Genomic DNA, 22,055 nt, shown 5'->3' with positions numbered 1-22,055 from the left:
TTGTTGTTTGAGTCATCAGTCCACAGACTGGTTTGATGCAGCCCTCCAAGCCACCCTAGCCTGTGCTAACCTTTTCATTTCTACGTAACTACTGCATCGTACATCTGCTCTAATCTGCTTGTCATATTCATACCTTGGCCTACCCCTACCGTTCTTATCACCTACACTTCCTTCAAAAACCAACTGAACGAGTCCTGGGTGTCTTAAGATGTGTCCTATCATTCTATCTCTTCTTCTCTGCAAATTTAGCCAAATCGATCTCCTCTCCCCAATTCGATTCAGTATCTCTTCATTCGTGATTCGATCTATCCATCTCACCTTCAGCATTCTTCTGTAACACCATATTTCAAAAGCTTCTATTCTCTTTCGTTTTGAGCTAGTTATCGTCCATGTTTCACTTCCATACAATGGCACGCTCTTCAAAAACATCTTTCTAATTCCCATACCAATGTATGAAGTGAGCAAATTTCTTTTCTTAAGAAAGCTCTTCCTTGCTTGTGCTAATCTACATTTTATGTCCTCCTTACTTCTGCCATCGTTAGTTATTTTACTACCAAAGTAACAATATTCATCTACTTCCTTTAAGACTTCATTTCCTAATTTAATATTTCCTACATCACCTGTCTTCGTTCGACTGCACTCCATTACTTTTGTTTTGGACTTATTTATTTTCATCTTGTACTCCTTACCCAAGACTTCGTCCATACCATTCAGCAGCTTCTCGAGATCTTCTGCAGTCTCAGATATAACAATATCATCAGCAAATCTCAAGGTTTTGATTTCCTCTCCTTGGATTGTGATTGCCTTTCCAAATTCCTCTTTGATCTCTTTTACTGCCTGTTCTATGTAAACATTGAAAAGGAGGGGGGTACAACCTGCAGCCTTGCCTGACCTCTTTCTTGGATTGCTGCTTCTTTTTCAAAGCCCGTGATTCTTATGACTGTAGACTGATTTTTATACATATTGTAGATAATTCTTCGTTCTTGGTATCTGATCCCAGTCACCTTCAGAATCTTAAATAGCTTGGTCCAATCAACATTATCGAATGCCTTTTCTAGATCTACAAATGCCATGTACGTGGGCTTGTACTTCTTGATTCGATCCTCTAAGATCAGACGTAAAGTCAGGAATGCTTCACGTGTTCCTATATTTCTTCTGAAGCCAAATTGATCTTCCCAACTCAGCTTCAACATGTATTATTTACAGAAGAATGGAAAACGTGTTAAAATTTTGCAGGCATGAGATACTAAACTAATGGTGCAATAGTTTTCACACCTGCCAGCACCGGCTTTCTTGGGAATAGGTGTAACGTTCTGCCGAAAATCGGATGGGACTTCTCCTGTCTCATATCTTGCACACTAAACGGAATAGCCTTGCCATGCTGGTTTCTCCTAAGGCAGTCAGTAATTCAGAGGGAATGTCATCAATTCCAGGTGCCTTGTTCCTATTTAGGTCACTCACAGCTCTGTCAAACTCTGACCTCAAAATTGGGTCTCCCATTTCATCGGCATAAACAGCCTCTTGTTGTTCCTGAACCAAATTATCTACATCTTTACCTTGATACAACTGTTGGATATGTTCCTGCCATCTTTCTCCCTTGTCTTCTTTTCCTAGAAGTGGCTTTCCATCTGAGCTCTTTATATTCATACACCTAGATTTCCTTTCTCCAAAGATTTCCTTGATTTTCCTGTATGGCAGCATCTACCTTTCCTAGGAACATACAATTTGACATCCTTGCACGTCTCCTTCAGCCAGTCTTCCTTAGCTACCTTGCACTTTCTATCCACTTGATTCTTTAATCGCCTGTATTCCTTTCTGCTCTCTTCATTTCTAGCATTCTTGTATTTTTGTCGTTCATCAATCAGGTCTAGTATCTCCTGAGTTATCCACTGATTCTTAGGTGATCTTTTCTTCCTTCATAACATTTCTTCAGCAGCCCTGCTGACTTCATTTTTCATGACTATCCACTCTTCCTCTATTGTTTCCTTCAGCCTTTTCATTTAGACCTTTTGCAACATGTTCCTTGAAACTTGTCTTGATCCCATCTTTTTGCATTCTTTCCTTTCTTCAATTTCAGATGGCATTTCATGACCAACAAGTTGTGGTCAGAGTCCACGTGTGCTCCTGGGAAAGTTTTGCAATCAAACACCTGGTTTCCGAATCTTGGCCTAATCCATACCTTCCAACCCTTCCGATTTACCCGGAAACTTTCCAATTTTTATCTCGTCTTCCGATATTCCAATTTATTTTTACTTCTTGCTATTTTTGACCAATATAACTTCTAGTACGGCCAATACTCTTCCCATAGGATAAATTCTTGTGTGCTTGTGTAATTTACGAAACCTCATTTTCTAGCATATTTATTTGATGCTTTATTTCGTGAGTGTTTCGTCCGGTGCCTTCGTGTATCGTGTTTCCCGCTCACCACATCAGCGTGTGCGCTTTATACAGCTGGGGATTCGGGGCGCCAAGTGCATAATTTTAACGAGTTGAGTGTTTTTTAAGGGGGTTGTGTCGGTGAGAGTTTCTGGTATTTTTTCTTGTTATGGCCAAAAAATATAACAAACATTATCTCCATGTTTCAGAGGCCTATAAATTTCCGTTCATTTTATTACTACCGTATTTTCTCGTGTAATTAACGCCCTTGCATAATTTACGCATCCCAATATTTTTGGATCCAAAGTGGAGAAAAAGAAATGTTCGCGTATTTGACGCACACGTTTCGAAATAAAGATGTCAACTACTCAAGTAGCAGGCCTCCTATTGCGAAAGCAGGCATTCCAAATACAGGGCAACGTGCTGTTATTAGCTGGCAGGAAATCCCACTGCACTAGTTTTAAGACTGTTTCGGGTTCGGGACATTGTGTGATCTCAAGATTGTCAGTCCACAGTATTCAAGTAATACTGCATCATACAATCTCGAAACATACATACGCCGAAAAATACGGGAATAGGGCAGCGGGCAGCAAGTATTCAGTGTCCAAATGAAACGCGAGTTACCGCGGTAACAGAAGTGCACTTCAAGCCCCCAACAAGCCTCGCAAAGCATTTCGCGGACCAAAGGGCGGCAGGTTTCCGTAAGTAGAGGAGAATCTGCTTAAATATATGCTTTTGTTCCTACTTATGCCGTTTCTCACGAAATGCTGTTTTAAAGAATGAGAAATAGCTGCTGCACATGGAATCGGTCTCTCTCGGATTTGAAGTTTAGCCGAGGCTTGATTAATTTTATGAAATGAAATGGACTTTCTCTTCGACGAAGAACAACATTATGCCAAAAAATTGCGAATGATTTCAACCATTTTCATCGCTTTGTGATTGAGAAGCGTAAAATGAAGGAATATTTACAGTACGCCATTCAGTGTCCATATGCCACAAAGGCGAACAGTCTATAAGAAAGGAACATACAGTGTTAACGTACGCGCTACTGGAAGCAAAAAACAACGATGTACTGCAATGCTTGCTGTAACAGCTGATGGCAGAAAGCTTGCCCCTTACATTGTACTAAAACTAAAAACAATGCCTAAAGCAAAATTTCCGCGAGTGTTCCACGTTCGTATTCAAGAAAAGAGGTGGATGGACAAGTCACTCGTACAAGATTGGATACGATGCCCGGCCCTTCTCGTGTTGAACAGTTTTTTTCTTTGCCGGTATGTCATTGTTATGACATTACATGAATTGTACTTTTATTAGTTCATGTTTATCTCACTTCAGGTCGTATTGTCAGCTCGTAATGGGAAGAATATTTTCCAGTGTTGGTACTTCAAACCCACGTGTCTAACTTACCTGATGTACTGTATTTGACTTTTCAGAAGAAGAAAAAAATCTCACGCCGGAATTTTACGGCAAATGACGATAGCTGCAATTGAGTTGAACCAGTTGTGTTTATATTATATTTGATGTATCTTTTAAATGTAAATGAGCCGGGCTGAGTGGCTCAGACGGTTAAGGCACTGGCCGTCTAACCCCAACTTGGAAGGTTCGATTCTGGCTCAGTCCGGTGGTATTTGAAGGTGCTCAAATACCGACAGCCCTGTGTCGGTAGATTTACTGGCACGTTAAAGAACTCCTGCAGGACTAAATTCCGGCACCTCGGCGTCTCCGAAGACCTTAAAAAGTAGTTAGTGGGACGTAAAGCAAATAACATTAAAATGTAAATGAATTGTAAATAATTTACAAATATCTGAATTCTTTGAATAATTTACACATCCGAAGTTTTCGTCTATATATTTTGTCAAAAATATGGTTAATTACACAAGAAAATATGGTATTATGCATTTTGTTGTGTGGGTCAGTGTGACATAAATATTATTTGTATGTAAGTGTCATTAAATGAGAATGATTAGGTACATTATCTTGTAACCATTTTTATGTTTTCTTAGTTTAAGATTTTAAATCTAATGGTCAGTTTGCATTGTAACTGTAGATATGTATGCCTTTTATCCTTACCTTTTTTCACCTAGGCAGTGGTGGAATATATTTGACGAAATCTAAGAATTAAGAAATCTTCCTATTTTTGGTTTCTAAAAGTTGGCAGGTATGCTAATCGTTATAAATTCTATTTGATACCTTCCAGTGTCTCCATGCCTCATCCATGTATAAAGCCGTTGTTTGTGGTGTTTGAACCAAGTATTGGCCCGGACTAAATTATGATCGGTACAGAATTCAACCAGCCGACTTCCTCTTTCATTCCTTTGTCCCAATCCGAATTCTCCTTCTGTATTACCTTCTCTTCCTTGGCCTACCACTGCATTCCAGTCTCCCATCACAATTAAGATTTTCTTCACCTTTTACATATTGTATTAAATCTTCTCGCTCTTCATGTATTCTTTCAATTTCCTCATCATCCACTGAGCTAGTAGGCATATAGACCTGCATTATTTTGGCGGGCATTGGTTTGGTGTCTATCTTGACGACAATAATTCTTTCACTATGCTGGTCATAGTAGTTTACCCGCTGTCCTATTTTCTTATTCATTATTAAACCAACTCGTGCATTTCCTCCGCTTGATTTTGTGTTGATAATTCGGTAGTTGCCCGACCAAAAATCCTGTTCTTCCTGCCAACGCGCTTCGCTTATACCAGCTACATCTAACTTTAGTCTATCCATCTCCCTTTTCAGCTTTTCTAATCTACCACAACGATTCAAACTTCTAACATTCCACACTCCGACTCGCAGAATGTTGGTATCCATCTTCCTGATGATCGCCCCCTCTCGTGTAGTCCCCACCCGGAGATCCGAATGGGGGACTAGTTTACCTCCAGAATATTTTACCCGGGAGGAAGCCATCATCAGTATATCATTCGTACAGAGAGCTGCATGTCCTCGGGAGTTAGTTATGACTGTAGTTTCCCGTTGCTTTCAGCTGTGTAGTAGTATCAACACAGCTAAGCCATGTTGAGTATTATAAGGCCATATTAGTCAATCATGTAGACTGCCGCCCTTGCAACTTCCGAAAGGCTGCTACCCCCCCTTTCGATGAACTATTCCTTAGTCTGGTCTCTCAACAGATACCCATCCGATGTGGTTGCACCTGCGGCTCGGCTATCTGCTTTATTGGGACACGCAAGCCTCCCCACCGCGGCAAGGTCACATGGTTCGCGTCATAGTAAGCGATAAGCGAAGCATTTTAGTATAGTGTTAATACGATGAGAACCGGGACTTCGAATTTACGACGTGCTAAGCAAGAAAACATGTTAATGAGGAACGCACTAACTAGGTTTCACTGTATCGCAATAAAGTATTAATAGGACAATATAGCATTTAACAACAAAAAGAAGACATAGTGACACAAAGGTGTTCAGAAGTTTTGAAACTTTTTTCCACTTTATATTTTAAATGATTAATGTATTTTTAGATATAATTTGTCTTGAAACCTGAAGATGTCCTGTAAAGAGGGATGAAATGTCTTTTTTCTTGATAGGGGAAAAAAAATATATATATATTATTGAAAGGTGGGAACTCTCCCAATTATAATTGAATATCGTCAGTGCGGGTTTTTTACAGTAAAGTTCATAAAAAACTACAAATCTTTCCAGTCTGTCTAAAACTCTAATTATAACACACTTTCCAACAAACTGAGAAGCTTTTAAGTTAGATTATTCGAGAAATTCTGTACTGTGCTCAGAGTGGGTTCATTGCTTATCTAGCACATTTTGAAACGAAAAGGCACAATCATGAGGTTCAGATTGCATGTAAAACTGCAGGTCTCATGGCTGTGACCACAATATAAACAGTCTCATTTGCATTATGTCAGTAGTAGTAGTAGTAGTAGTAGTAGTAGTAGTAGTAGTAGAGGTCCATGGATTCAAGGCTGGAAATAAGTGTTTGAAAGATGGCTCATTGCAGTGTATTCTGCAGCACACAGCCATAAGCATTTCCATTTTACTAGTCATATACTGTGGAAGAGAACAAATAAATTTGCAGCTTCGCATGACACTCAAAGATTTTTGTGGCTTATCAGATTGGTTTCTGAAATTTAAGATCAGGCATGCAGTTAGATGCAAGAGCTTATAGGCATTAGCGAGAATGTTTACATTGACGTTGAGTGTGGAAAACAAGTCTATTGAAGGAATGACCGAACAATGACATTTAAAAGGGGAAATTGCATTGCCTCAAGCATAGTAAGGAATGCGTGGAAACACTGTCCCGACAGTGACTAAACAGAGTACATTTTAGCTACTGTGTCTAGAAAGCTGAGCAGATTATTACCGTATTTACTCGTGTATTAGATCCCCTCGTGTATTAGACCCCCTCTGACTTTTCGAGACAAAGAAAATGAAAAAAATTAATCTCTCATATAAGACCCCCCCCATCGTAATTCGTCAGAGAACGATGATTCTGCTTCGAAGAGGGTACAAGTCTTATTGCAGCTCTGATGACATCGCACAAATTTGTGAATAGTTTTGTCCATACGACCTACACAATGAAAACGGGTTATGCGGTACATCTGTGTTTTGTAGTTAAGAAATGTGCGTCCGTAGCATAGGTCTACTGCAGCTCTGATGACGTCGCACAAATACGTGAATAGGCCTAGCTTCGTGTCCGACCCGCACATTGCAAGCATGCATCAGTCATGCTGTATGTCTGTGTTTTGTAGTTAATAATGCCCACCAGCATAATGGTTAGCACAATAAGTTGCTGTTCTCAGGAGTCTGACTTCGATTTCTGGTACCGTACTGCCAGAGATTTGCGAATAGTAGGAAGTTTGATATGCGGCAAAAGCAGTATATGTAACTCCCCTACACTGCGGGTGTGTCTAAAAAGAGCTGTACCACCTTGGGTTGAGGAAAGGAGTTTACTTTATTTGAGAAATATTCGCGGTTGCTGCTATTTATACACCAAGCGAGATCTTTAACGAAGTGGTCGTTTAATATCTCGTAACTCGGGGCAATATAGGTATATATTTGGAGAGAACTAAGTTTCTTGTGATAAAAGCTATCCAATTAAAACGAATGTTTTACTCGCCAACGTACCTAACAAATTATAATAATAATAATAATAATAATAATAATAATAATAATAATAATAACAACAATTTTATGTCCCCACGTACTTTAAACGATATTCGGAGACTCCAAACTAAACATGCAGGGTATGCGTTAATAAAAAAAGACAACGATCGTACGAAATTAAACATTATGATATAAAACACATTGAAATAATAACATTAAGTTATTTATTAGACCACCTAATCAATATAAAATCGTCTTGGATGATTTACATAAATTTGTTAGCTAATAATGGGACATGTTTCGCCTTCCCTGAATGCATCATCAGCCATAGTCTTAACCTTAAATTAAAAATAAGCGTCTAAATAACATGTAGTAATGAAATGAATTTTAAAAATCTTGAAGAGATTTGAAGTAAAATAACATTAAAAATAACAATGATGGTTTGAAAATACAATGTGATGAGATACAATAGTGGAAGTATTAACAAAATTAACATTAGAAGGCTGCTAAAATAAGTACAATGGATAAAACAACAGATTGTTATACAACAAGTAGTAAGATTGCATAAAAGTAAAGTTGATAGTCAAGGCGGTTATAATTAGACGATGGCGAAAAATTTTATATAATCAAAGTAAAGAGGAGAGAATAAAAGTCGAAGTTAGTAGAGAGATCCAAAGTTCATCGTGATCTTGAAGATAAAAGACGAAAGTCAGATGCATATGGTGAAGTTGAAGAACAGTTTCAAATAGGATCACTATGGACCATCTCAAAATTTGAAGTGATGTTCAAATGTTGTAAATTGTGAGTTTGTAGATATTCTAGTTGAAAAAGCATATAAAAGTGGAATCATTTGACGGTGACAAAGATAGCTTGTAATATTATGAGTTAGAAGAATTTGCAACCGTAGACGTCTTGCTACGTGTGTTATAACTGAAGTTTTGTTTGAAGTTTGAAGACAAAACTTCAGTTATAACACACGTAGCAAGACGTCTACGGTTGCAAATTCTTCTAACTCATAATATTACAAGCTATCTTTGTCACCGTCAAATGATTCCACTTTTATATGCTTTTTCAACTAGAATATCTACAAACTCACAATTTACAACATTTGAACATCACTTCAAATTTTGAGATGGTCCATAGTGATCCTATTTGAAACTGTTCTTCAACTTCACCATATGCATCTGACTTTCGTCTTTTATCTTCAAGATCATGATGAACTTTGGATCTCTCTACTAACTTCGACTTTTATTCTCTCCTCTTTACTTTGATTATATAAGATTTTTCGCCATCGTCTAATTATAACCGCCTTGACTATCAACTTTACTTTTATGCAATCTTACTACTTGTTGTATAACAATCTGTTGTTTTATCCATTGTACTTATTTTAGCAGCCTTCTAATGTTAATTTTGTTAATACTTCCACTATTGTATCTCATCACATTGTATTTTCAAACCATCATTGTTATTTTTAATGTTATTTTACTTCAAATCTCTTCAAGATTTTTAAAATTCATTTCATTACTACATGTTATTTAGACGCTTATTTTTAATTTAAGGTTAAGACTATGGCTGATGATGCCTTCAGGGAAGGCGAAACATGTCCCATTATTAGCTAACAAATTTATGTAAATCATCCAAGACGATTTTGTATTGATTAGGTGGTCTAATAAATAACTTAATGTTATTATTTCAATCTAATATCATCAATACGGACCAAAAATGATATTTATTACATGTAATAAAACACATTACCGCCACACCTGTAGATATCCATAAATGCAGTATATATTCCTGTTATTTATTTTTATTCTTTCCGTCGAGGAACTTTTGGCACTATCAGGGCGATGATATACCTAACCTAAACAGTGTGGTCTGTCTTATCACATGGACAGCTGTTTATGTAAATCCTGATGTGATAAATGTAGAGAACAAGCATGAAATATACTTAAAAATAAGGGTCTGTGTTTCAACAGCCGCAGTTATCAAAAGAATGTTTCCAGTTACTATGTATTACATTCAGAAGTACAACTTGTAACATACGCTAGTTATCAGCTGATAGTTTGGCATGCCTTCTGCACCACAGCTTTATTCGGAAGGACTGGCTTCTGTTACATATACACGAACTGGAAATATCAGACCATCTCCAGAAACCATTTGGGAATAGATTCACACAGTTTAGACTCTATAGTTGGGAACGAAATTATTTTTAAAAGGTTCAAAAAGACGGGACCTCGTTTACTCTCGATTGCAGTGCATGGCTCAAAGAGAATAAAGCATGGCTGATGCGACTGACGAGATGGTAGTGAAGATGACGTCGCTTGAATTGCCCACACGCTGGTAGCAAGGCAATAATTCAAACGAAAGCAGTGATCAGGTTTACTGTGTGGTAGGCCTAGTGCTGAACTGACAGACAAATGACTGGCTATTAAGTTCTTTTGTATCAATATTTATATGATAACATGATACCCTTATCCCATTTTTGTATGGGGTCGAGTATGAAGCGAGACGAATCTTCGTAGCGAGTTTTTAGGGCCGTATGCCCTTCCTGACGTCAACCTCACCAGTGGAATTAATGAGATGTAACGAATGACGTGATATGAGTAACTAAAATTGACTTTTATATATACCGTAGGCCTAAAAGTCTTGTTTACCATTTATTGTCTTTTTACGTTTAGAAATACTGCCTACCGATGAAAATAGCCAGTATAACTTAAATACATTCTAAGTTTGTTAAATAATTATATAGAATGTTTACACGTACAATTTATAGCTCTTTATAGCCTAGAAGTCATGTGTTTGCTGCACAAAATTTTGAGGTTATCGCATATTGGACCCCACTTTACTATTTTTGGCTGTAAAAGTGGGGGGAAAAGGGGTCTAATACGTGAGTAAATACTGTTTTTTTTAATTTCCTGGGAGACACCTTATTTTTGCATTTCCTAAACTACCAGTACATTTTAGAACATTACTTCATAGGTAAATCTTTTTTTGCGTTGAGGCCCTCTGCCATTTTTGACTCACAGTTGTGCACTTGAAATAATACACTTTTGCATTCTAAATTGCAGAAGGTGCCTTTTGATATTTATTTGAAGGAAATAATAATAATTTATTTTTTTCCTTCTTACAGGTGGCCGCAAGGACATTGGGTGATTTGGTGAGAAAGCTTGGGGAGCGTGTACTACCAGAAATTATACCTATCCTTGAGAAAGGTCTTGAGTCAGATCAACCAGACCAGCGACAAGGAGTTTGTATTGGACTTTCAGAAATAATGGCATCAACAAATAAGGACATGGTATTGACATTTGTAAATAGTTTAGTACCTACTGTTCGGAAGGCATTGTGTGACCCATTGCCAGAAGTACGTCAGGCTGCTGCTAAGACATTTGACAGTCTTCACTCAACAGTTGGAGTCAGGGCACTTGATGACATCTTGCCTGCTATGTTAACACAGTTGGTAGGTATTTTGTAATAAGTCTTTTTAGTAGAGAACAAGACACAGAAAGAGTTAGTGAGTTGGGTGAAGAGCTCAGGATGGCTATCCTACTGAGACATACAAATATCAGATGTATGTATGTTTGTCTATTTTGGATTCAGATAGAAAATCCCTTATTCTGTAGTGCCATCGGTTGTTTGTACTGATGTGACAATTCCTCTTCTTGCTGTGTGTAATAATATTTTATTGCAGCATAAGCATCAAGCAGTGTTATGTAACAAGGTTAACACAGCACATAAAAATTAAATTACACAAAGACGATAGGGGATATTGTTGTCAAAAGCATACTGTACTGAAGAGAAACTCATTGAGATTGTTGTATATTGTAAAGATCCAATGTGGGAATATATGTAGTAGCAGGTCCACTTGGTATTCATTTATCTCAGATATTTTTCCAGTGTAAATTTCTCTCCACTTGTAAATAGTTGTAAATCTTTCAGACATTTTTTCTCATAAGACCAGAACTATCACAAAGCACCTATTAATATTGCAACACTGAAGGCAGAAAAGGTGTGTGGAGGGGGGGGGGCTGAAGTCGATAATGACGGCGAGATGCGATAATGCTCGCAGAGTGGCGACAGTGCGTGGCAAACAGCAAGAAAAACAATACTGCTGGTGAATTGTTGAGGCTTACGGCAAGGAAGCTCCTAGAAGAATCTGGAAGCTAATTTTAATAATGAAGCAGGTGCCCAGAATAATCTGAAAGTGGAAACTATGGGCTTCTTCTGCAGGCCTATACAGCAGATGTCCACTATAGCGAGTACGACATACAGCAAGAACTCTGTTCTAACAACTGTTTTTTCTTGTCCCTTGAAAATTCCTATAGTAAACTGTGTATTATCCTTCCTTTACAGCAAGAACCCTATCACTGATGCATCCGTTATTAAGAGCGATTGAGTTTGCATTATTTTTTCAGTTATTGATATTTATGCACTTCCAGCAATTGTATTGAATGTGATCAATCATCTTAAGTTTAGTTTTCTCGCTGTGTGCACTAGCAAGCTCTCTCGCCAACATCAGAGTTTGAAGGCGATGTCAGAGGAGTCGATGAGTAATACTAGTGTACTGATAGTCTGTAAACACATTTTGAAATGAAAGAGGACATGTTTCCGTAATAAATGTATAAATAACGTGACCAATAGCAGTAGTTAACTCGTTAGAAATAAAGGCTGAAGTAAACGATTGCTTAATTCTGATATTATGTACTGATATTAAGTAAGAATATGATACACCTCAAAATGCAGTGCAAGTGAATGACTAATTTCAGAGGTTAGTTGATTCAGTAAGTACTTGTTAGGATGTTTCTGCAGGGCACAAGGAAAGAGTGTGTGTTAAGCAAAAATATGTTCTACCATATTTATACACGAATAAAAACTATCTAACGAGGATATGTAAACACGTTATACTTTTTTCGAATGTGTTCATTTTACGTCTTGTATGTTTGGTTCAGAGAAAGATGTAGGCTATGGACAATTTCTAAACATGAGATGAGCATATTAAAAGGCATGAAACAAAATGAGAGAACAAATACGAAAACCTTTTCCACTGGGGCTTTTTAACAAGTGTATTAAAAGGTGTCTAAAACACCAGACAACAAATATTACAAAATTTGCATTGGGTCCCATAAAAGTATCAGCGCATTATTGCAGATCACACTACGGATAGATAGATAGATAGATAGATAGATACGGAATGGGTAAGCCCTGCTTTTGCAGGGCTCCACAAGTAGGTCTGTGAAGACCCTTTGTGTCCCTTAAACGGCTTTGCCTACTCCAGCCCTAGTGCTCCTATAATGGATACCAGTGTCCGGATGTTGGCATTCCTGATGTCTTCCAGGCTCACAAAATGTGAGCCAAGATATCGATGTCTAGTGCTTGCAAGAGGCTTGCACTGTGTGTCTGTAAGGTATTGTGGCCTGTCAACAGTCCAACTACCATTCACGTTCTGGTCCTATTCTAATTTATCAGGACCTTTTTATAACTTTGGCTAGGCCCTTTGATAAGTTCACGTGCGTGCCTTGCTATGGTTAACCTTTTCCAAATGTCTAGGTGAGACTGGTTCGTCCACTGGGATATTACCAGTTTCACACTTCAGAGTGACACTCCTAGGAAGGGCTCTGGTCCTATGAAAGGACCTTTTGAGCCTTGTTTTGCTAGTTGGTCAGCTTCTTCATTTCCACTGATTCCTGTGTGCCCAGGGCCCTGTTTCATAAAACTAACTAATAATATTAGAACTCATAAAAATAATTATTAGTTAACCAAATTCTGTTTCATAAAGATTTACACATGACTAATAAAATATCTTCTCTTATAATATTAGTTCATTAGTCAGCTGATACAAATGGAGGTTAGAATCGGTCTGTTCTTGGTTTGGGTTTGTTCCTAGCAGTGGGCTAATGCTTGACAACAACCGACTATTAATCCACATGTTCAAAAGGCTCACTTGATATTTTCGTTGTTGTGACTTCAATACATATGAAAATAGATAATAGAAGTGAAAATAATGAGAGATAAAAAAATTTATTTGCGGAAAGTGATTGAGTTAAAGCGTCAGCTATTCGCAGCCTTTTGCACACTATCTCTCTCCTTGTTCCTTTTATTTTTTTATTTCATGTGCTCTTAAAAATCTGAGATGGACTAGCAAAATCTTTGTTTACTACCCCCGTTGGTGGGGGCGGTAGAATAACAGCCACGGTATCCCCTGCCTGTTGTAAGAGGCGACTAAAAGGGGTCCCAGGGCTCTCAACTTGGGAGCGTGTGTTGGCGAACATGGGGCACTGAGATGAGTCCTGCCATTGCTTCAACTCACTTCTGTCAGGCTCATTTTCGTCTACCCTTCTGACCTCCCTTGTTCAACTCTTGTTCTTTTCCAACCCTGACAGTATTAGGTTGCGAGGCCGAGAGAGTCTTTCATTTTCACGCCCTTCGTGGCCCTTCTCTTTCTTTAGCCGATACCTTCATTTTTCAAAATGTTGGATCCTTTCTATTTTTCTATCTGATTAGTGCTATTATACATGGTGGTTCCCTAGTTGTAGCCCACTTCCTCTTCAAACAATTATCACCAGCATCATCTTGGTTTACTGGTGATATAAGCCAAGATTTTAAAAGATACTTGGAGTGTCCGAGCAGAACTGCACTAGAGAAACACGATACTGTATATCACTACCAATCGGTGGAGTGCAATGCGAAGCTGCTATTTTAAGGTTATGCTTCAATCCTTGCAGTGGAACGTTCTATTACCTACCAATCCTATCAAGCAAATACTCAACAGTTATGTAATCTAATCTAAATCTCCCATTGTAGCGGTATTCATATGTTTGTTACATGTCAGCACAGGCTGTTTTTGACGTAACATTTATTGAACAGTGAATACCTACACTCATTTCTTATCACTATTTGAATCAGAGTCTACCATTTCAGTGATCTTCATGATTTTATGCCAAAATATTAAAATACAGCTCACTTTGGTTTCACTAATAATATGAATTATGAGTCAAAATACACTCATGGACATAATCCTAATAATATGAGTAACTTTTATTAGTCATGTTGTCTATGAAACAATTTACTAATATTATTAGGAACATCTACTAATAATTTTGACTCATAAACTAATAACTAATATTATTAACTAATAATTTTATGAAACATAATACTAATATTTCCTTACTAATAATATTAGTGAAAGATGTTTTATGAAACAGGGCCAAGGGACCCATAATAGGGTTAACTGAGCTAAGTTCTCACTAGTTAATGGCAGATAGTGTATAGTCACGAAATACGAGGCTTGTGGTTTGTGCGGCATTAAGAGGTGAATTTTAGCAGTTTGACAGTCGCAAGTATGATACATTACTCTAACTTGTACAGTTATTCACGTCAGAGTGTTCGTGAAGTGTTCAGTGAAACCTGAAGCGAAATATCTACAAAAACAACCATGCCCCCCAAAGTTAGAGGTGCCAAAGGAAGCCATTGTGAAACAAGCAGTATAGGAAGCGCTGAGCAGTAAGGAGACTCTCAACACGCTTGCCAATCTCATCCAAGATCAGGTGACGAAGACAGTTGTATAGCAACTGAAAGAAACCATAAATTTCGATACGAGTGTGATCGAGGAACTAAAGCGTACGCTGGAAGAAAGAGACACGACCATAAGGGAATTAAAAAGGGAGCTGCAAATTAAAACAAGACAGTTTAGAGCAGTACCAAAGAAGACAGTGCTTGCGTGTGTTTGGTGTGGAAGAAACTGCAGGAGAAAACACGGACAATATTATCATTGATATTGCTCGTGAAATTGGGGTGGAACTCTCAGTGGACGAAATAGACGGATCGCATAGGGTTGGGAATAGTCAAACTGGCCGTTCAAGACCCATAATTGTGAAGTTTGTTTCGTACCAGAACAGAAATGCGATGTTTATAAACAAAAAGAAACTCAAGGGCACAAATAAAACAATTAGAGAAGACCTAGCCCCAGAGAGACTGCGGCTTCTACAGGACGCTGTAAGTAAGTTCAATGTGCGGAACGTGTGGTCGAAGGATGGCATAATTTATGTTAAGCAGGGAACTCGTAAAATACCTGTGTCAAACCGCGAAGATCTCGTTCGTATTCGTTAACCATGAGCCGACATTCTGTAAACTAAATACCGCTGTATAGAACTTTAATCAGAATTTCAACTGTAGCTATAGCCTACATTTTTATCATTAATTTCAATTTTTAGTTTCTTAATTTTATCTAGTGTGGTTTTTCCTTTTATATCTACAGTTAAATTTTAAGTTGGCAGCAACAAGTAACCAGGAAACAAATGCCTCTAGTTTCAGCCTCTCCAACCCACAGTCCCAAGCAGGTCACTACCTGTATCTCCCAGCCCCCACCCTAAGTACCGCTAATCACCTTCAAGACATTCTTTCGCCTTACCCTACCTCCTTACAAATAGCTCATGTAAACACTCAGAGCATTCTCCCACATTTCCCGGAATTCTCTGAAATATTCTCAACCTGCAACCTACATGCCATACTATTCTCCGAGTCATGGTTGCGTCAGTCTATCCCTTCATCTCTTGTTAGTATGAATGGCTATTCATTAGTTAGGAATGTCAGGAGCGGTAAGCTCGGTGGAGGAGTCGGTATGTATATACGGGATGATGTGAAATATAAGGTGATATTAAAATCCCCCAGAGAGTTCTCCAATAGCCCTGAATTCTTGTTCGTTGAGCCCATAGTTCGCGGTACGAAGTGCTTGCTTGGTGTGGTGTATTGTCCACCGAAGACTGGTAACATCACAAATCTAGAGGAAGCCCTACATGATCTAACACCCAGGTATGAGCATTTGATTTTAGTGGGAGACTATAATACAGACTTGACAAACAAATCTACCGAAACAAAACAATTGACTGAGATGTTTTCATCCATTAATTTGACAATACTACCCCTAAACCCTACACACCATGTTACCAACTCACGAACGCTCCTCGATCTAATAATTACTAATAATACCAACCGAATCCTAACTCCTGGACAAATGCCCGTTCCCGGTCTTTCCCGACATGACATGGTTTACGCTGCATATTCCTTGAAGTGCCCTAAATTCAAGCCGAAATTAATTGCATATAGAGATTTCAAACACTTTAATGAAGACGCATTTTTTGAAGATGCTCGTAACACACCATGGCGCAATATTCAGTTCATAAATGACATTGACGGAAAAGTAAATCATTTTAACAAACTACTTCTGACTCTGTATGACAGACATGCACCACTACGCACTGTTAGGGTAAAGAGACCTTCAAACCCATGGCTGTCCCAAAAAATACGTGACCAGATGAAAATAAGAGACGCAGCCTATAATTATTACGTGATATAGCCTACATCTGACAATTTCGGAAAGTATAAAAAACTCCGAAACAGAACAACACAGTTAATTAGAAATGCTAAAATACGTCATTCTTATGATATTTTGAACACTCAAAATTCTAGTCAGATTTGGAAATCTCTTCGCGAAATGGGATTATGCAAAAACAAGACAAATGACAACTGTAATGTACTACTAGCTGACCTAAACTCATACTTTAGCTCACGATCCTCTCATATTGACGATCAGACCAAAGCAGCAGTAATTAACAGAATATCCTCAAAAACAAGACATCATGGCGAGCAGTTCTACTTTTCTCATGTGACCCCCAGTGACGTTAGGGAAGTCTTCAGTGAAATTAAGTCAGGGTCCACTGGCCATGATGGAATCAACCTGTCTCTTTTAAAAAGAATCATAGACATCATACTTCCAACGGTCACGCATATCATTAATAACTCCCTCATGACTGGAGTATTTCCTTCGAATTGGAAACATGCAATCATCCGGCCTTTCCCTAAAAACAACCACCCCAACAGTCCCGAAGATTATCGTCCTGTAAGTATCCTTCCTATATTAGGAAAATTGTTGGAGAAAATAGTACATAAACAAATGACTGAATATCTTATTCAGTACAATTTACTTGACAAATATCAATCGGGATTTAGACAAAACCACAGTACTGCCACTGCATTAGGTAAGGTGACGAATGACATGCAACTAGCGATAGGTAAAGGACAAATGACTATACTTGTTCTCTTGGACTTAAGCAAAGCCTTCGATTGTGTAGATAGACATATTACTCGCTAAACTTAAGGCGCTGAAATTTTCTTACAGCACTTTGACCTGGGTACACTCCTATCTTAGTGATCGTCAGCAGTGCGTATCAGTGGGAAACGATACATCTTTGTGGCAAACCACTAAGATGGGCGTGGCTCAGGGAGGAGTATTGTCACCACTTTTGTTCTCATTGTACATGTACGACTTATCTGAGACGCTGACCAATTGTAAATATCACCTGTATGCAGATGATATTCAGTTATATATTCACACAAAGCCTAATGACTTAAACAATTCAATCACAAAGTTAAACGAAGACCTAGCAAATGTTAATGACTGGACTATCAGACATGGCCTGAAAGTGAACCCATCAAAATCACAGGCCATCATAATTGGCACGTATAAATCTCATGCTAAAATACAAAACATGTCTATACCCAGTGCTATGCTCGGTGGAATACCAGTAACATTTAGCGATCATGTAAGAACCTTGGAGTACTATTCGATAAATATTTAAGTTGGTCGGAACATGTCGCAAAAATTTGTCAAAGAGTATTCTACTCATTACATTCTGTAAAAAGGATGAGGGACTTCCTTCCAAGAAACACAAGGAAATTATTAGTACAGAGTCTAATATTTCCAATATTTGACTACGGAGATGTAGTTTATAATAGTATGAGCAAAACACTTTCATGTCGACTACAGCGAGCCTATAATGCTTGTGCTCGATTCGTATTAAATATCCCAATCCAAACTCATATTAGCCCTTTCCTCTCTCAGCTGTCGTGGCTAAGATTGACTGAACGACGTAAATACCACGCTGTTTCCCTTCTCCACAGTATTCTGCAAACAAACAAACCAGACTATCTTAGAACAGACTTTAAATACATCTCTCCTTCCAATAGAGCTCCCTCAAGGTCATCCACACGTTTCCTCTTGTCCATTCCCATTCACCACAGTAACTCGTACAACTCATTCATACCTACTACCATACGTTCCTGGAACTCAATCCCAGCTGAAATTAGAGGCATAGGCAATCCGAGGTTTATTTAAAAGGAAATGTTTAATGTGGTACTCAAATATGTAAAAAGTAGATTTCATGAACGTTAAAATTTAATAATTAGCTCTTAATTATCAATAAGGATACAAAATTATAGAGGTTAAGTAAATTAATTTTAGTGATTTTTAGAAATATATGTAAAAATGATTTTATGTACATTATTCTGTAAATTGTATAAAGCTGTTGTATAATATGGTTTGGCATAATAGCAGGCTTCATAGCCTGAGCCCCGCCATATCACAAAGGCAATAAACTAACTAACTTGATCTAACATCCTTTGGCACTCCCAATACCATTTTTGATCTGACTGCGCATAGTGCTTTTAACGCTGCCTGGCTGTCACTGCAAATGGTGATGCATCTTCTATGTCCAGGCATGTTCCATATATATATACAGCACAGGCCAGTATTGCATATACTTCGGCCTGGAAAACAGTAGCTTATTTACCCATGGGAAGGGAGGGCCTTGTCTTAGGCCCCCAGACCCCGGCGCCTATGCTCGTCTCTGTCCGCGAGCCATCTGTGTACCACGTACAGCCCCCAGACCTACAACAGGCACCAGCATCCGCAGCCCACTCCTCCCTTGTGGGTATCACCACTGTGAACTTATAATTCAGATTAAAACTAGGCATCATCAGGTCCCCGATCATCATTGTCGTAGGGCAGGTCTGGTGAAGCCTTGTAAGAATAGAAGCACAACCTCTATTCGGATTCTTGAAGGACAATCCTCCGAGTGACAAGAGGCGGTAAGCACTCATTCCTGCTATTTCCTTAACATATAAATGTAAGGGGGGAAGAAATACGATGGCCTCCATTGCACATAATGGTGTAGTATCCAGTGCCCCTGTTATTCCTAGACACACAAGTCTTTGGACACTGTTTAACTTGGTGGTAAAGGTTTTACTCTCTGAACCTGGCCACCAGACTAAAGATGCGAAGGTGATCGTGGGCCGTACAATAGAAATATAGGGCCACTGGACCACCTTAGGTCCTAGGCCCCAAGTCTTTCTGACGGGCCTGCAACAGGCCCATGTGTGCATAGAGGCGCGCGGCTGTGAGCTTGCGTCCGGGAGATAGTGGGTTCGAGCCCCACTGTTGGCAGCCCTGAAGATGGTTTTCCGTGGTTTCCCATTTTCACACCAGGCAAATGCTGGGGCTGTACCTTAATTAAGGCCACGGCCGCTTCTTTCCAACTCCTAGGCCTTTCCTATCCCATCGTCGCCATAAGACCTATCTGTGTCGGTGCGACATAAAGCAACTAGCGACAGGCCCACATAATCTTGGGAGCCTTATCCACCTTATGTTTCTTCCAACTCAGTCTTGCCTCAAGGATTACCCCTAGGTACTTAACTGAGGTTGTCTTAACTAATTTCCCACCACCATCAGGCTAATGTCATCTGCTTAGCCTTGGGCGTAAATTCCACGAACATTTAACCTGGTAAGTAGTTCATTCACTACCAGACACCATAATATTGGTGATAGTACTCCTGCCTGTGGACACCCCGTGTCTATATTAGCTCTCAACATTACTGCGTTTAGGGTAAACAGAACCTGACGGCCCTGCAGTGAGGCCATAATCCATTTTATGAGCATCCTGCTCACTCTTCTTCTCTCTAGACTAAGTTCTATGGAGCCCAAAGACGTGTAGTTAAAGGCCCCTTCTGTATCTAGGAATACCACCATAGCCAGTTGTTGCTGATCCAAGGTGCTCTCCAGCCTAGAAACAAGCTGGCGTAGTCCCGTCTCAACCAACTTCCCTGGTTGGTATGCATGTTGATGAGGATGCAGGGGACAGTCTCTTAATACTTTCTCCCTGATGTGTCTATCCACCAGTCTTTCCAAAGTCTTCAGAAGAAAAGACTTTAGACTAATGGGTCTATAATCCTTAGGTCTAGTATATGAAGACCTTCCGGGTTTAGGTATATACACTACCTTTGCCTGATACCACAAGGATTACACGTACCCCGTAGTGAGACAGGCTCTAAAAATTCTGACCAGGTATGGTATAAAGACTGCGCCCGCTTCCTGAAGAAGTGCTGGGAAGATCCCGTCCATTCCTGGACTTCTGTAAGGGGCAAAATGCCCACTTCACCCTTCTTGGGGTAACAATCTCTGCGGCTTCCTTCCAACCAAGGATCTGCTAGATTCTACTTCACTATTTGTGACTACTGAACCTGGAAAGTGGGCATCAAGCAATAAGCTCAGTCTCCCCCTTTGTGGATGTATATCCACCCGAAGGTGACTCCAATGAGCCCAGCCTTGCCCTTCCATCCAATGTTGGAATTTTGTGAAGCCTTGCCGCTTCATGTTGACTCTCGATGGAGTCACAAAACTGTCTCCAGAATTTGTTGGAAGCCTTTTTGACTTCTGACTTGTACTTTCTTTGTGGTTCTTTATAAGAATCTAGACTTTCTTGATCTTGAAGTTCCCTGTATTTATTCCAGAGCCTTCGTGTGTTTCTCCTCAGGTGTTAAAGATAACTGTTCCACTTGAAGCTTCCTGTTACTCTTTTTGCCTTAACAACTGGGCAGTTTAATTCATAAGAGGTAACTAGTGCCTGTGTGAGAAATCTCGCACTGAGCTCCAGCTCCTCCTTGTTTTTAATTATATTTGAGGGTCCTCCTTCCAGTCCCCTCCTCACGTCCTCACTAAAAGACGTCCAATTGCTTCGTCTGGGGTTTCTGTAAGATGGGATCTTGAAGGAGCCCTCTATATGAAACACAATGATCTGACAAAGGTTCCAAAGAAACTTTCCAGTCTTTAAATATGCACCCCGCAGAAGATGGAACCCAGGGTAAGATCTATGTTCCCCTCACTCCTGTTATTGATGAAGGTAGGGGTACCACCTACGTTCATGATCTCAAGATCAGTTGTATATAGAAATTCTATGAAATTCTCTCCCCTTCGGTTTTTATGTATTTACTTCCCCAAATGCTGTGATGAGCATTGGCGTCACATCCTGCTATGAGGTTAAGTCTTTGTTTCCTACAGTATATCACCAGTCTCCTGAACTCCTCCGGCGGGGGTGGAGATTCAGAGTATCCTGGGAAATATGCAGAACAGACAACCAGGTCTCTTGGCTGTCCGCCCTCTTCATATCTCACTAGAACTGCTACAAGGTCTCTAGTAATGAAGCCCGGTATAGCCCCAGCGTTAATATCCTTAACTAGTATACATGCTCCAAGCTTCTCCTCCGGTACTCCACTGAATAGAGTGAAGCCTGCACATTGTAGTCCGATGATATCCCCCTGTCTAAGCCAGGGTTCTTGTATCAGGGCGACCGAAAACCTACCTTTCTGGATACTTATGATAAGTGCCCTAGAGGCCGCTATACAATCTTGTATGTTTGCTTGATTGAAAGTAATCATTCCTTACTTTCATGCAATACTTTACCTTATGCGGTCTCCGGAACATGAAGCTCCGCCTCCCGC

At 39.3% G+C, this 22,055-nt stretch overlaps 1 protein-coding gene across 1 annotated transcript in view; it reads left to right on the top strand.

Annotated features, from left to right (window-relative positions):
- LOC136864677 (stalled ribosome sensor GCN1) overlaps positions 1-22,055 on the top strand; it is a 599,881-nt gene that overhangs the window by 405,299 nt on the left and 172,527 nt on the right. The window contains exon 31 of the mRNA XM_067141987.2: positions 10,582-10,908. Coding sequence (XP_066998088.2) covers positions 10,582-10,908 — 327 coding nt within the window. The remainder of the gene's footprint in view (positions 1-10,581; positions 10,909-22,055) is intronic.

This window comes from Anabrus simplex, chromosome 2 (genome assembly GCF_040414725.1).
Source record: "Anabrus simplex isolate iqAnaSimp1 chromosome 2, ASM4041472v1, whole genome shotgun sequence".
Lineage (NCBI taxonomy): Eukaryota > Metazoa > Arthropoda > Insecta > Orthoptera > Tettigoniidae > Anabrus > Anabrus simplex.
This window is presented reverse-complemented; position numbering and strand designations above follow the sequence as displayed.